This window comes from Lemur catta, chromosome 10, assembly GCF_020740605.2.
Source record: "Lemur catta isolate mLemCat1 chromosome 10, mLemCat1.pri, whole genome shotgun sequence".
NCBI classification, from domain to species: Eukaryota; Metazoa; Chordata; class Mammalia; order Primates; family Lemuridae; genus Lemur; species Lemur catta.
The window spans coordinates 21,028,805-21,042,473 of record NC_059137.1 but is presented as its reverse complement, the minus strand read 5'-3'; the positions used below and the strand labels follow the sequence as shown (position 1 = coordinate 21,042,473).

The 13,669-nt window shown below is 55.4% G+C and overlaps 1 protein-coding gene across 5 annotated transcripts in view; it reads left to right on the top strand.

Moving 5' to 3' along the window:
- RGS3 (regulator of G protein signaling 3) overlaps nt 1-13,669 on the top strand; it is a 117,605-nt gene that overhangs the window by 86,296 nt on the left and 17,640 nt on the right. Inside the window, exon 1 of one of the 5 annotated variants that reach the window (XM_045563561.1) lies at nt 2,317-2,649. The exons of 2 other annotated variants lie outside the window; for them this stretch is intronic. In XM_045563561.1, the coding sequence (XP_045419517.1) occupies nt 2,596-2,649 (54 nt within the window). In that variant the 5' untranslated portion in view covers nt 2,317-2,595. Of the gene's footprint in view, nt 1-2,316; nt 2,650-2,734; nt 2,834-13,669 lie in introns of those variants that run through there. 2 more of the 5 variants (XM_045563562.1, XM_045563564.1) reach the window with 2 other exon arrangements.

Here is a 13,669-nt window from a genome sequence, read left to right as displayed (position 1 = left end):
GTTTGTTGTATAAAATATGTGAATCAATGAATGGGGCCCAGTCCCTCAGGACCCAGGTGCCGATCCCTGTGGCCTGTGGGCCACTAGATCCACTGCTCCCCAGATCCCAAGTCCTCCTGTACTGCAGAGCACCGTCACTTACCTCTGTCTGGGAAGCACTGGGATGTGGTGAAGGAGCACCAGCCTGGGAGTTAGTGATCGCTGATCCCAGCCCTGCCATCCGCGTGCTCTGTTTCCTTGGGAAAGTCACTTTCACTCTCTGGACCTCAGTTTTGCTGGCTGTAAATGGGAAAGTAGGAGTGAAAGATCTCCAAGGGTCCTGTGGCTTAGACAGCCTGGCTGCCAGTGATGTCCCCATCCTGCCCCAGGCTGTGCACTGGGTGCCACCTGCCCTGGTGATCTGTGTTTGGAGCTATGAGGAGGCAGAGGGCAGTGCCTGCCCCAGGGCTGCCCCAACCCCTGGACACTCTCCTAGCCTGGCCAGGCAGGCTCCTGGGCCCTGGGGCACTGAGCTGCTCTGTCCCTTCCTCATTATGCTGTGGTCCAGGGCACTGACCAATGTATTCTGGACCCAGGGCCCTGGGTTGGCAGAGCTGCGTTGCCTGTCACAGCACCGTGTCTAATTGTGGACTCACTGGTCTGACTCTATGGCTGATGTATGTCCCTCACTGGACTGTCAGCTTCAGGAGTGCAGGGCCCATCCTGTGTGTCCTCCACCAAATCCCCGGGGACCAGCACAGAACCTGGCAAATAGTTGACGCTTTGGAACTATTTGGTGATTGAAAGAAGGTGAAAGCCCAGCTGGAGCTCGACGTCACCTCTCATGTCAGGGAACCCTGAGAAATCTTATGCTAAGCCCCAGAAATTCCATCCTGGGAACCAGCCAGCCCCGCGGGGAAGTGGCCGCCTCCTGAGACTCACCTCCTTAGTTTCCCAGGCCAAGGCTGGGCCCTGCTTCCTGGGAGCCTGCAGAATGACAGCCTTCCAACCTGGAAGGTTCCCGGGCCCTGCAAGGACTGCCTTGGTTCTGCCCCAGGGACACGGTGAAGCATTGGTTGGAGTTTGTAAGTGACTGACTCAGATAAGGGCTGTTCTGAGTCAATCTCAGTAAAGCATATTTTCTTATAGCGGCATGCATGTGTATGCTCGTACGGGTGGGAGAGACAGGAATAGGCATTCCGGACACTGAGATGGCAGCAGAGGGACAGTGCTTCAGCCTGGGTGGCGGAGGTGGGGTGGGGTGAGCCCAGGAGGCTAGGGGCCCCTTCCGGCCATTTTCCTTCCGCGCTGGCATCCCAGGGTGCCTGCTGCGTGGGTGGGCGTCAGCTGCAGGATGGGCATTCCCAGCCTGGGCCCCCGGGCGCAGCCCAGGTTGCATTTGTCAACATCAGACCATGAGCAGCAGCAGCCACAGCCGCAGCATCACAAGAGCTTTGTGCTGGCACGGCAGCTTCTTGCAGTGGTGGGGCGGTGCAGCGGCCAAGAGTGGGTGTCTGGGAGTAGGAGCAGCTGGTCTTCAACCCAGGCTTCACAGCCAGCTAGCTGTGTGACTGTGGGAAACTTCCCCTGCCATTCTGTTCCTTGGACTCTTCATCTGTAGCTAGGCTAATAATGGTCCTGGTGAGGATGAAATGAATTAGTGCAGGCAGAGCTCTGGGAACCTGGCCTGCAGGTTCATGCTCCAGAGAAGGTGGCCAAGAGCCAGCTCACTGAATCCTCTATTAACCCCACAGGTGGGCAGGCCATGGGTTATCGGTCCCTTTTATAGATGAGGAAACCAAGGCTCAGAGAGGCGCAGGGACTTGTTCAGTGATACCCAATCAGTGCTGCAGCTGGAGCTGGAATTGGGGACCCTCACCTCACAGTGCAGTGCTTGTTCCACTGCCCCCCATGGCTCCTCTGTTAGTGGCTTTGTCATTCATGGCCGTAACTCTGGAGCTATTGTAATGTGCCCCTCCCAGCCAATACCGGGAGAGGAAGCCTTGAGCTCTCTGTCTATCTTAGATTCCCCAGAGTTTGATTAGACAAAAGTGCCCCCAGAAAACCATGAGTGTCCAGCTGTGCCGTGTGGTGCTGCTGGGAGGTGACAGAAGCTGCCACTCCCCCTCCCTGGGGGCGGCTGCATGCTCCGAGCCAGCGAGTCAGCGAGTGCTGGCTGCAGGACCCTGAGTCCATGTGCAGCCGCCCATTGGGATGAGAGCGCGTGGGGGTGGGGGTGGGGGTGTGATAGGGAAGCCTCGGCGATTGGCTCGTCCTGCCAGGGAGCAGCAACAGCGGCTTTGCACTGCCCCAGTCCGGGAGCCCTCAGGATGTGTGCGGGGTGGAGCCGGCTCAGGATCCCAGTGCCAGGGGGTGCCGCTGTGAGGCATGGACGCCCTTCCCTCCGGAGCAGCACTTTGGGGGCCAGCTTGGGCCCGGGGGGCGGGCTGCAGGGGACCCAGGGCCCACGTTTGTGAGAGTGAGACCGTGAAACCGAGGAGCCAGCTCAGCCTCTCGCAGGCTGAAGGACGGGCTGGCGAGGACTCTCTTCCTTGAGACATCCCGGACTCCTCCTTGGATAAAAGTGGTTTGGGAAACCACAGAGTTTCCTATTTGATGGAAGAAAGAAATCCAGCCTCTCTCCAGAGTGGCGGTGGCCGGCTGGACAGGGTGTGTGTTTGGGAAGGGAGCTGGAGGAGGAGGAGGAAGAGGAGGAGGACAAGTAGGAGGAGGAGGAAGAGGAGGAGGGAAGGGTGATGCAAGGGTTTTGAAAACGCTACCTAGATGTGGGAGGTGGAACCTGGTCATTTGGTTCTGCTTTTCCTAGCAGGTATCGCTCCCCTGGGGAACTTGGGTAAGTCCATAAATAGCTCCGCTGACACAAAGGAGCTCTGTCTGGGGAAGGCGGCCGCTTGACACCCGCCGGGAGCTGCCACTGCTACGGCCGCCTGCGGGAGGAGCCGGGTGGAGAGCCTGGCGGGCGGGCGGGCGGGAGCGGCAGCCAGGAGTCGCCTGGGCCCCTGCCGGAGTGTGCTGGGTAGGTGCCTCAGTGACAGGGGTGTGTGCGTGGTGGGCGGGGGGCTCTAGTCCAAGCCACCCCGTGCCCCTGTTTCTATTGTTTCTTCCTCAGGGCAGCCATTGATAGACATGTTGCAACCAAACCATTTGTGTGCTGCTCTGAGATGGCTCATGTGTGTGTGTGTGTGTGTGTGTGTGTGTGTGTCTGTCTGTCTGTCTGTCTTGGGGGGTGAGGGCCCTGCCAAGGCTAAGGGGCATGCTCTCACTGTTTGCTGCTCCCACTTCTAGGCTGGGCCAGCCAGCTTTCATTTCTGAGAGAGGTAAGGAATGTTTGGTGACCGAAAAGTCGGGACACTGCGTGGGGAGGGAGCACTCAGCCGGCAGTGCTGGCTATTGTATCGGGGATGCTGCCGCACACACCGGGCACCAGGGATGACAGTTCTTGCCTAGTTCCACTGGCCGGGAAAGAGGTAGTCTTGGGGAGTTGGCTTTCATCCCTGAGATTTTGCTTCCGCAGAAATGTCCGCTGCAAGCAGAGCAGGGATGCTCTGCTTCCAAGCTCAAGCCCCTTGGGACAGGGCCCGCACCTGCTCCCTTGGCTCCAGCCAAGAGCCATTAGGAAGGGGTAGTGGTTAGAGATGCCCCCCCTTACAGAGCTGGCCACTGCGACTGGGCAGAGGCCAATTCTTTTCTCATCCTGGAGGGGCCGTATCTCTGCTCTCGTCCCGAGGTGTGCAGGAAGAGCCCTTGAACCCTAGGACCCAGGGCTGGAGGGTAAACCTGGGCCCAGAGAGGGGAGGGGCCTTGTCCAAGTTTGAACAGCAGGTCTGTGGCTGAGCCAGGACCAGGATGGAGGACGTCTGCCTCCTAGAACAGTGAGGACAGAACATGTGGGAAACCGTTACCTTGACCTGAGCTCAGTAATTCATCTTTGAATCTGACACTCCTGGCTTGAGACGCCTCGCTTGGTGCGGGGGCACCAGGCCCCTCAGCAACTCTTGAAAACTTTCCACACCCTGCTGCTCTCAGACCCTATGGCTGGGGGGCTGTCTGGCTCCCCTCTCGTGACGGCTAGAGTGGGGACAACTCCTGGAAGGAAGGAGCTGCAGGGGCCTGCCCCACTGATGCCTGCGGGATCCCAGCCAGGGCCCTGAATAGTCAAAGTTTCCGCCAGCGCCCCTTGAGTCCTCCGCGCACAGCCAAGGGGCACCTCCCCTCTTCCCCAGCCCTAGCACGTGGCATGGCTTAGCCTAGGGCGGGCCCTCCGGGGAGCCAAGTTCCACAGCAGGGCTCGCTCCAGGCCTGGCTGGCATCTGAGCAGTAGGCAAGGATGGAAGAGTTGAGGCCAGTGGCCACCCCTTGTTGGGAAGTCTCCGGGGCTTTCAGCTAGAAATCGTTGATGGGGGTTACGGTTATCAGTACTTGATATTGATAAACCACCGTGCTTCCTTCTCTTTGCACAAGCCGTTCCATCTGCCTGGAAAGCCCCTCTCTTCTCTTCCCTTCTCTCCAGGTCTTTTCCTACGTAAACTTCTGCAACTCGAGCTAGAATCAGTCTGTCTATTGGTGGTGCCACCCATGGTCGTTGCTTCATGTCCTGTTTATTCCGAATCTGGGCTTTATTCGTCCCTTAGTCCCAGTGCTTGGCCTGGGACCTGGGGCCTTGTCGGAGATGGGTGTTGAATTGTCCTGGCTAGGCAGGTTTCCTTGCCGACAAACGCTGATGTGCAAGTTAGCTCTGTCTGCCCGTCTCCTAGCTCCGTGCCTGCGGAGAGGGCCTGGCGAGGAGCTCCTGCAGGAGAGGCCTAGTCTCTGAGTGTCGGGGTTGGGGTTGTGTCCCTCGGGCCAAGGGGTGGGGGCTGGGTCTGACGGGAGGTGAGGCAGGGAGAATTTTGGCTTCGTCCTGGCTGAGGCCATGGGAACAGCCTATGCGAGAGCCATGCTGGGCTGGGTGGTATCCACACCGCAGCCTGGGCCGTTGCGGGTGGAGAGGAGAGCCCGGGCTGGTTCAGAAGAAATGCTCACGGTCTTTGCACAGACAACAGGCCTTGGAGCTTAGCTCCCTGGACCCTCTTGGGGTGGTGCCAATCAGGGTGCATCTGGGGGATTGATTCTCAGCCAGTGGTCTTCGTGGCTCCCTCAGAAGGGGCACAGCCGAGGAGGCAGAGCCTGTCTCCAGCTGTGGACCCTGAGAGCTGCTTCCCATTTGGTCTCCCAAAGCCCTGGAGATGACACCGTCTGTTTGCCTTCTGGATAGGGGACAGAGGCAGGAGAGGAAGCACTTGCCTGAGGTTACATGAGACTCAGTAGCAAGGCAAAGACGAGAACTCAGGTCTCTGGTTCCCCAGGTCTCTCTCCACTGCACCGACGGGATGTCTCAGAGTACCTGAGTTTCATCTTGGGGCTTCCTGGTCTTTGGACTCCCCAGTGACATGTCCCTTTTTGGACCTTTGGGCTTACTGACTGGAATCCTTCCATCCTCTGCACAAGCAACATGTACGATAGAGAAAACCCTTGGCCAATAGGCTAGAAACTGAGGTACCTTCTAGTCCCTGCTCACTGATGATCTCAGGCAAATATGCCTCTTTCTCTGGCTCAGTTTCCCCTTTGGGACTGGGCCAGGTATTGCCAGACCCCTTCCAAACATCCAATTCTCTGATTATTTGTAGACCCTCTCCTATTCCTGGGTTCCAAGAGTCAGTAGTCAAAGCCAGGGGCTGGCTCAGCAGGGAAGCAGCCCCCAACCTGTTTCTTGGGCGCTTCTGGGCAGAAGCCTTCTCATGCAAGCTGCAGCCCAGGCTGAAGCTGGGAGGTTTGTTGTTGTTTGTGGAGCCAGGCGGTTTCCAAGATGTCATTGCTCAGGGAAAACCGTCATTCCTCCCAGGGATAAACAAGGCTGCTTATGGCTCAGCCCCTTAAGCCTGGGGAAGCTGGAGCCACTCACAGCAGGCCAGCCAGGCTCAGCCCCAGGGAGCCACCGCCTTCCCGTGCACAACCAGCTGTACCCTGGCTTCCAGGATTGGATGGGGGTGGGGCAGGATGGGGGAGGAGTGCTGAGGCCACGAGCCACTTGGGAGATCAGAGTTTCCAGGCACAGAGGAGAGGGGAGAGTGTCCCAGGATACGTCTTTCTTCTGGCAATGGGCCTAGGCCATTACTCCAGATGTGTGGATAGCTGCCAGATGTGCCCTGTGCCCCAGATGGCCCCGGGCTTCTTCCCTGTCCCTGCCCTCCACGGACCAGCCTACTTGTACCTGGCACTGTGGCTCAGGCTGCTGCTGGAGAACTGTCAGCAGCTCCCAACTTAGCAAGGGGGGCATGCAAGAAGTTACTTGGAAGTAGGCATGCTTTTTACCACAAAGCCAGGGCTCTCTGTGGTGTCCTCAGTACCTCTTGGTGGGGTTAATGGCAGAACCACGGGTACTCAGGGCAGGGAGACAGGGGGTGACAGAACAAGGAGAGAGGTGGCGAGAGGTCCTTGGCAGAGCCTCTGGGGACCAAATGGCTGACGGAAACCTTGAGAGAAGGCTGGAGGCAGGCAAGAGGAAGGTCGTGGAATGGAAGGTGGCGTGGCTCTGTACCCTGCAAGACAAGGGTAGTAGCTGATGCCCAGCCAGAGCACGAAACCTTCTCTCAGATCTCGATTAATGGAGCTCCCAGTTGATCCAGATAGCAGCTTTGTACTGTTCTCTCTGCCTCCCTGCCCTTGCTTTCTTCCTTGCACATGTATTGAGCACCTACTGTGTGCCATGCACTTGCCAGTTCCTGGAGATGTAGACCTAAAAGGTCCAGTCTCTAGTCTAGTGCCAGGGATGGGCAGGTAATGGGCAGTAACAGCACTGCTTTCATGGCGAGGCACAGGAAGCTATAGGGACCCCGGGGGAAGCATCCAACCTAGGCTGGGAGCCTCAGCAAAGCTCCCTGCAAGAGGTGAGGCTCGATCTGGTTGCATAGATACTTGCACATTGAAGGAGCAGGTCTCTGTCCCAGTCTATCCACCCCTCTGAGGTGTAGATGTGATTCCTTCCTGGCCATAGATATTGCCTTTGTGTGTCCAACCACACGCTCCTCCTTATCGAGGGAGGCCATCTAGTGTGTTGTACGGGAACGTGGGTTCTGAACTTGAGAGCAGGCTCTCTCCTACCTGACAATTGAATGCCCTTGGACGAGACACCGAGCCTCTCCTGCCTCCATTTCCTCGGGCGGTGGTTCAACCTCATCTGATTAAATGAGATGACACTTGTAAAGCACTTAGACATGCTTCGTGCCTATTGACTCTGGGTTGCGCTAGCAGTGGGCGTGCCACCAGCTCCTTCTCGCATAGAAATTCAATGATGTAGTTGAGATGCTTGGCACGGGTCTGACACAGAGGAGGCATTCAGCAAGCAGGGGGCGGTACAGCAGCTTCCTGTAGGGGGAAACGGTTGGAATGTGCAATCAGAGATGTGTACAAAGGTCAAGGAGCTCACAGAGGAAGGAGCCACTGCCTCTGCTCAGGGAGCAGAGGAGGAGACACTGGGATTTTTGATTTTAAAATAAACTTTTAAAGTGACGTATAGCACACTTACAGAAAGATTAGAAGTATACAGCCGATAAATTTTCACAAAGTGAACATACCCATGTAGCCCCCATCCAGGTCAAGAAATAGAACATTCTAGTGCCCCAGGAACCCCACCTCCTCCATGCACCCCCTTTAAGTCACTGTGGTCTCAATGTTGACCCCTGTCCTGACTTCTGTCATTGATTAGTGCTGCCTGTCTTTGAACTTTGTGTAAATGGAATCTTTGAGTATGTATTGTTTTATGCTGACTTCTTTCCATCAGCATTTTGATAAGATTCATCAATTTTATTGTATCAAGTTTTATTTTGCTCATTCTCGTTGCTCTGTGGCATTTCATCGTGTGAAAATGCCATAGTTTACCCATTCGACTGTTGATGAACGTTTGGGTTGTTCCCAGCTTGAGGCTGTAATGAATAGTGCTGTGAGTATTCTTGTACGTGTCTTTTGATGCACTATATATGCTTTCTGTTGGGCAAATGCCTAAGGTTTGCAATTGCTGAGTCACAGAGTTGCATATAATTAGCTTTAGTAGATATAATCATATAATTTTCCAAAGTGTGACACCAATACATTCTCCTTCAAGTTGTATATGAGAGAGCCTGTTATTCCACATCCTTACCAACGTTATTGGTATTAGATATTGTGCTATCTAATTGTGGTTTTAATTTGCGTTTCCTTGATGACTAATGAGGTTGGGTATCTTTTCGTATGTTGATTAGCCATTTGCATAACCTCTTTTGCAAAGTGCCTGTTCAAGTCTTTCTCCCATTTTTCTGTTGGATTGTTTTTTTTCTGATTGATTTGTGGGAACTTAAAAAATATTCTGGATATGGGTTCATTGTTAGATATATACATTCCAAATATTTCCTCCCACTCTGGGACTTGCCTTGTCACCCTTTTAAGGGTATATTTGAAGAACAGAAATTCTTAATTTTAATGCAGTCCAATTTGTCAAACTTTTTCTTTTTCTTAGACTGCTTGTTGAGCCCTGCTTCTTTGCTTATTATGGGGTTATGAATATATTCTTTTGTTATCTTCTAGAAGTTTTATTGTTTAATGTTTAGATCTAAAATCCATTTGAAATAGATTTTTATGCATGGTGTGTTGTAGAGGTCAAGACTCATTTTTCTGGGTAAATATCCAATTTATTAAAAAGATCAGGTGGGTGTGGTGGCTCACGATTGTAATCCTAGCACTGGGAGGTCGAGGTGGGAGGATTGCTTAAGGCCAGGAGTTCGAGACCAGCCTGGGCGATGGCGAGACCCCATCTCTATAAAAATAAAAAAATTAGCCAAGTGTGGTGGTACATGCCTGTAGTCCCAGCTACTCAGGAGGCTGAGGCAAGAGGAGCTCTTGAGCCCAGTAGTTCCAGGTTGCGGTGAGCTATGATGACGTCACCACTGCACTCTAGCGCTGGCAACGGGGTGAACCCTGTGCAGGGAAGCACTGAACCCGGCCTCATGGGGATGGGTGAGAAGAGGACTTGAGGAGGTGGAGGTGTTAGGGAAATGAGACAGCACAGGCACACACACGCATGTGCACACACGTGGAGCTGGCAGAGAAGGAGGGTGCCAGGTAGGGGTGGAACCCATGGTGAACTGGTTCCTGAGCAGAGTACCCAGGGGTGGGGCAGGAGAGGCCCATGGGGCCTGGTGCTCGCCCTCTGGCAAGGCCTCAGTCCCCATGAACACAGGAAGAGGCCGGAACTCCCCAGCTCCTGCCTCCCTGCCTTTCAGAGAAGAGAGCTGGAGCAGTAGAAGGGGTCTTTGGGGCTGTGGGTCGGGCAGAGGCTGCAAGTCTCCCCCCAGCTGCCATTTAAGCAGTGGTGTCTGAGACCCCAAGAGGAGAAGGGGTCTGGCAAGGCAGTGATGGGGTAGTGCGTGCTGGGACCCAGACCTTGGGAGCCGCCTCCCCGCCCAGTGAGAAGCTGGTATCCAGGCTGGTGGGTGGGATCTTCCGCAGGCTGCAAAGGGCACGATGTCCTTCTGGCTGGGTCAGGTGACAATGCCAAGAGTAGGGAAGGTTGCTAAGAGGGCCCTCCTGTCTTCTCACTTCTCAGGGATTCACCTTCCGAGTGTTGGCTTTGCCCTGAGTTTCTGAACTTGGGTGAGCTACTCCTCTGTGCCTCAGTCTTGCTTTCAGTAGGATGGGTACGCTCGCTGCTGTGGCGTGTTGCCCTCCTGAGCCTCTGACAGACCCATGAGGAGTTGTGGGATTCTTTAGAGATAGAGAAGTTTGGTCTGGTCAAATTCCTCCTTTTCCCTCTCTCCTCCTGCAGTTGGGCCTCAGTTGTAGGGAACGCGGATGGGGAGCCGCCTCCAGCGGGCTTCCCAGCTCCCCGTCCTGCACCCAGGTCCTGCCCCTTCTGCACCGGCTTCCCGTCACAGAGGGAGTGCTGTGTGTTGGACCTGGTCCCAGGTGAGGTTCTGGGCTGGATTTTAGTCCTGATTCTGTTGTATGACCTCGGGCCTATCACCTCCCTTCTGTGGGCCTCAGTTGTCTTACCTGTTAGGTGACATATCTGATAAGAATTGTCTGGGGAATTAGAAGGAATGAAAATGCCTGGGCCCTACTCCTAGGGTGTCTGAGCCAGTAGGTCTAGGATTGGGCCCAGATATAGGTATTTTAAAAATGTTTCACAGGTGATTCTAAAGTGTAGTCTCTGTTGAGAACCAATAGTCTAGATCGGTGTTTTTCAAACTTTAATATGCAAATGAATCACTTGGGAGCTTGTTGAAATGCAGATTCTGCTCGGCAGGTGCGGATTGCAGCTAAGGGTCCGTATTTCATGTAACATGTAAGCCCCTGGGTGCTGCTGCGGGTTTGCGGGTTCACAGGCCGCACTTTGCACTTTGAGTAGTGAGAGTCTACGTGGTCCTGTGAAGTTAACTCGTTGCTCATTCATTCATTCACTCATCCATCCAACACTTAAGGTGGGGAGTGGTCAGACACGAGGCTAGAGGGAGACAGAGAGACAGAGCCCAGGGTCTTCCAGGGCTACAGAATTTGGACTTTATCTGAGAGGTCTTGGGGAGCCACATCAAAGTTTCAAGCGGAGTGGTGGCAAGTTCATATTTGCATTTAGAAGGCTCCCTGGCACAGCACGGAGGATGATGGGGGGTCTGGACCACCACGGGGAGGGGGGCATCATGACTGGGGGTAGCCGTGGTCTGGAGGGAGGTGGTGGTAGTGGACATGGAGAGAGAGGAAAGATTCTTTTTTTTTAAAAACAAATTGGTGAACTTTATTTTCTAGAGTAGTTTTAGGAATTAAACGCCAAGTACAGAGAATTCCCATATACTCTGTCCCCCCCCACACAACCTCCCTAGTTGGAAACATTCTTGAGATTTACTAAGTGACAGTTGGGAGGATTTGAGGATTGACCATGGAGGGAAAAGGAGGAGAGAATGACATCCAGCTCTCTGGTTTGGACAACTGGTGGTGGCATCACTGATACAGGGCCCCAAGAGGAGGAATGGGCTTGGGGGAAGGTCATGCATCTGGTCTGGGCTTTGCTGGGCTGGGGGCTCTGATGGGATGGATGTCCAGAAGGTGGTCTCTGCCCCCGGCCCTGGGCAGCGGCCACACAGGTGTCCTCTCTGTTCCAGCAGTGTGCTAAGCCCCTTCCTGGCTCCGGCCTTTGCACGTGCTGCTTCCTCCCCCAGTGGGCCCCTCCCTGCCCCTTGAGCAGGTTTCAGGCTTGGTCATTCCCCAGGGCGACCTTTCCCGGACACTCCCCTTTATTCTGTCTCACACGCAGATCACTGTTCGTATTTATCTTCTGTTTATGTGAGTGACGACTTGGTTAACGTCTGTCCTTCCTCTCTAGCCTGGAAGCTCCACGAGGACAGGGATCATGTCTTTCTTATTCCCTGCTGTACGCACAGAGCCTAGAACAGTTTGGGTGCAGAGCTGTTCCACGAGGATTTGGTGAATACTTGCCTATGGCGTCCAGACTCAAGAGGGGGTTCTGGGCTGGCAGTGAGGAACGGGAGTCGTCAGCAGCCAGAGCGTGCAGAGGACGATTGTAGCCTGAGGAGTGGGTGGGTGCATGAGGGAGTGTGCAGGACTGAGGCGAGAGGGGGCCTGGGACAGGCCCTGATGGACGGGCAGAGAGGCCCGAGAGAGAGTGGAGAAGGAGTGGAAATCCAGGAGGAAGGTGTCAAAGCCAAGCTGTATGGGGTGGGGGAGGCTACCATTTATTGAGTGCTATGTGTGCCAGCATGGTGCTGAGCTCTGAACGTTATTAGCTCATGTATTGCTCTAACAGCACTGTGAGGAGGTATTATTAATCCCATGCTGTGGCTAAGGAAACTGAGGCACAGAGAGATTGAGCCCCAGGTCACCCAGCCAGTACGTGTGAAGTGGGGACCAGTATTTGAAGCTGTCACCACTGTAAGTGCTGCCTCCATCCTCCTGGACTTTGCCAAATCTGTTGTGTTGGGGCGGGGTGGGGACACAGAACGGCCTGGAGGGTCTCTGGGCTGGTGGCAGAGGCATCACCGGGGCTCCAGCCTCTGGGTGTCAAGAAGCCAGACCTGGAGGAGCTGGACTGCAGCTGGGCCGGGGGAGCTCGGTGTTAACTGAGCAGCCATGGTTCCTGAGCAGCACCCGCCAGGGACTGGAGCTGGGGACCTGAGTGTGCCAAGCTTGCAGGAACAACCCGTCCTGAAAGTCAAGCCTGGAGGTCCAGCGCTGGGCAGGAATTCTAAGAGCTGCTCCCTTCCTCAAATAACTTAGCAGTTCATGAGCCCTTTCCTGTCCTTTCTCAGACTTGGTCCCATAGCTCTCTGGAACAGGAGGCAGGTGGCATCCTCTCCTCCTTCCGTGGCAGAGAAAACCAGGCTTGCAGGGGTGGTAGCCTGGGATCACACAGCTTGCAGATGACAGAATGAGGATTCCAGCCCAGGTCTTCTGGATTTACGTCCAGTGCTCTTTCTGTAAAATCCTGGCTGCGTAAGGGCCACCCTGGGACAGCGGCAAACCCCAGCTACCGCCCCCCCCCCCGGTGCAGGAAGTGGTTTTTGAGGGCAGATGCCGAGCCTGGCATCTGTGGTGGACGTGATGAGTCATCGGAGCGAGGGCTGCAGGTTGCCTCTAGTGCAGCAGACCTGGCCCTGCAGTCAGTAGCTGTGTGATGTTGGACAAGTCACTTCCAGTAGCCCACTTCCACCCCAAACCCCATGGCTGGTGGGGGTCTGGGGCCCAGGAGTCACAGCTGGAATGAGCGGGAACTCCTGGTGTCATAGCTGCCATCCTTCCCCAGCCTGTTTGAGCTCAATATTGGATTTGGCAGAGGATTTGATTAGATCCTAAGCAGTTGGCTCTGTTTAGAGGGCCTGGTCCATTTCCTGTGTGCTTCTACCAGGTGAGACACGGGCAGAATTAACCCTGGCCCAGTGAAGCCAAAGAAGCATTGGATGGGAGAGGCATCGACCCCCCTGAGGAGGGTGGGGCAGCGGCACCCAGCACTCTGGACCCAAGGCCCCGGGTGAGCAGGCTGGTCTCTCTGGGGAGCTGTGGCTGGATTCTCGTCACCCCAGCCAGTTGCCTCACTGGGTGTCCCCAGCTGCCTGCACTTCCTCCATCAGAGCACTCACCACGCTCCTTAAGACCAGCTGGCTCACCTCTGTTTTTTCTGAATTAACTGAGGGCAGAGATTGTGTCTGACTTGTTCCCCGCTGTCCTCTCAGCACCCATCTCCGTGCCTGGAGGGTGCATGAATGCACGCATGCCCGGGTCCTCCCCTGCCCGCACCACCCTGCCCGCACCGTCCACAGCAGGTTTGGTGTGGCACAGCTCTGCCCGTGTCACGCCATTGCTCCCGGGCAATCCCAGGCCCCCGTTTCATTCTGAGACCTGGCCCTCACCTATGTCTCCTGTCCCGCCCTGATCTCTCCTGCACTTGCCACCTCCCACCGTGGGTTTCGCAGGTTTCCTGTACTTGCTCCAGAGCCCCCCTCAGCCACCTCCCACCCCAGCTCTCCCAGGAACACTGGCCTGACCAAGCCTGCACACAGTCACTGCTCATACAAGCTGGCCCATGAGCTCCGGGCCTGTTCGGGGTTCGGTGTGCGATGGGCCTGGGTGAGGGTCCTCAGGTGGCGTTCCT